Genomic DNA, 2,353 nt, shown 5'->3' with positions numbered 1-2,353 from the left:
TGAAAGTAGACTAACATGTGACCATCGTGTAGAAGCATCAATTAAAACCATGAAATATCGAAATGGTCCACATGTTGGATTAATTGGCCCACATATATCTCCCTGAATTCTTTCCAAGAATTTTGGAGATTCAGTAGCAACTTTGTTCATAGATGGCCCTATTATTAATTTGCCAAGTGAACATGCAGAACATGTTAATTCATCTGATCGAGGAATTTTGACATTTCTTATTAAATATCCAACTGAATGTGCTATTATTCTTTGCATCATCCCAGTTGCTGGATGCCCCAAACGATCATGCCATAAAATAATCAAATTTTTGTCATCTAACTTCTGGTTAGATACCATATTAATTTCCACGGGTCATATGTTTATACAATATAACCCCGAAGAGTATGCTGGAAATTTCTCATATATATGTTTCTTGCCATGTTTTTCTGCCGTGAGGCATATATACTCCCTTTGATCTGTCGTCATTGTTTCTAGATGATAGCCATTTTGGCGTACATCTTTAAAGCTTATGAGATTTCTTCGAGATTTACTCGAATATAAAGCATTATTTATTATTAATTTTGTTCCATTTGGAAGCATTATACAAGCCTTTCCAGATCCTTCAATTAATTTAGCTGACCCGGAAATGGTGTTTACATTTGCTTGGAACAACTTTAGTTGTGAAAAATATTTTCTATCCTTTAAGATAGTATGTGTTGTTCCACTGTCCAAAAGGCATTGATATTCGGAACTAACTTCAGGCAGATCCATATCTTCATAAAATAAATTTGAGATTAGTTTAGAATAATATCATACAAACTTTTATTGATGATAGATATTTAAAGTACATGACTAGAAATTTAAAATACAGGATACTAAGAAAATACATTAAAACATAGCATATGTTACATTAGTAGATGGGAAACCTAAGCATTGTTGTTTTCTCCAAGAATGAAATCATTTCCAATTTCAGCATTATCCATGAAATAATCAGACACATCAAGGCTGGGACAAGGAGCATTTTCCTCGTTAACATAATTTGCTTCTGCATTTTTCTCTTTGCCTTTTACAGATGCCTGGTAAAGGTCTACCAAATGTTTGGCCGTACGACAAGTACGTCCCCAATGTCCTGTCATGCCACATCTGTAACACGTTTCTTTTCCTTTCGAAGGATTTTGTTTGTGGCTTCCAGACGACTATCCCTTCTATTTTTCAAAATTTTTGAAATTACTGTTTCTTTGAAAATTGTTTCTACCACGGCCGCGTCCGCGATAATTTCCACGGCCATTGTAATTTCCACGTCCACCTCTTCGTGTAGAATTTGACTCGGGTGGATAAGAATTTGTTGCATTTGGCTCATGATGAGTAGCCAAAGACCCAGTTGGTCTCAGGTTATGATTTTTCAACAGAAGTTCACTATTTTGTTCCGCAACAAGCAATACACTCATTAATTCATTGACTTTTTAAAACCTCTTTCACGATACTGTTCTTGCAACAGTATGTTACTTACATGAAAGGTAGTGAGTGTTTTTTCAATCATCTGTTCATCCGTAACTGGATGATCACAGTATCTCAATATAGACACTATCTCATGTATGGTTGAATTATAATCAATTACAGATTTGAAATCTTGGAACTGTAAATTTGTCCAGTCAAATAATTCCTTAGGAAGGAGCACCCTTTTGTGGTGTCCAAATCTTTCATTAAGGCAATCCCATAATTCTTTGGGATCTTCAACCATCATGTACTCAGTTTTAAGGCCTTCATGTAAATGATACCTTAACAACACTAAGGTTTTTGCCTTATCTTGTTCAGTGATAGGTTTTACAACCGTCATTGCAAAAGAGGTAGCATAAGTTGTTTGACCAGAGGGACTTTTATTTTCTTTAACAGTGTGTTCCAAGCCTTGAGCTTTCAAATTCATCATTGCATCCACTTTCCATTCCAGAAATTTCTTTCAAGATAAATCTAAGATGCTGAACTGTCTTTTCATAAGGTCTCCCATTTTAACTACAACAAATTACGTGATAATTAGTTTATAATGACAAATTATATGTACAACTCACATGTTTAGTTCTTCCATATTTATAATTAGGTCAATAAATCACGTGATTATTAAATTTAATAATAATAAACCATAAATAATGTAGTCTTTTCTCCCCCTTGGCTTATTATTGTGGTAATTATATGATTAGGCAAAAATTAATCATGTTAGTTGCAAAAAAACAGCAAAACGACAACAATAACAGTAGTAACAATAATTATAATGATAACGGTAATATTATACAATGATGATTAATAACAACAAACAAACATAATAAAACAAAAACAAGCTTTTAATATACTAAAACGTCAAAATAAG

The 2,353-nt window shown here is 33.3% G+C and overlaps 1 protein-coding gene across 1 annotated transcript; it reads right to left on the bottom strand.

The window, feature by feature from the left end:
* Positions 1 to 1,438: 1,438 nt before the first annotated feature.
* Positions 1,439 to 1,918, bottom strand: LOC110707599. The gene has a single exon (XM_021885627.1). The coding sequence runs from the start codon at positions 1,916 to 1,918 to the stop codon at positions 1,439 to 1,441; it is 480 nt and encodes a 159-aa protein (XP_021741319.1).
* Between the last annotated feature and the right edge of the window lie 435 nt (positions 1,919 to 2,353).

Source organism: Chenopodium quinoa, unplaced genomic scaffold (assembly GCF_001683475.1).
Source record: "Chenopodium quinoa cultivar QQ74 unplaced genomic scaffold, ASM168347v1, whole genome shotgun sequence".
In the NCBI taxonomy this organism is placed as follows: Eukaryota; Viridiplantae; Streptophyta; class Magnoliopsida; order Caryophyllales; family Amaranthaceae; genus Chenopodium; species Chenopodium quinoa.
The sequence above is the reverse complement of the archived record's forward strand: the minus strand, read 5'-3'. Positions and strand labels throughout refer to the sequence as shown.

Coding starts and splice junctions, on each gene's coding strand:
- LOC110707599 (XM_021885627.1), bottom strand. CDS start 1,918: ATGATGAATTTGAAAGCTCAAGGCTTGGAACACACTGTTAAAGAAAAT.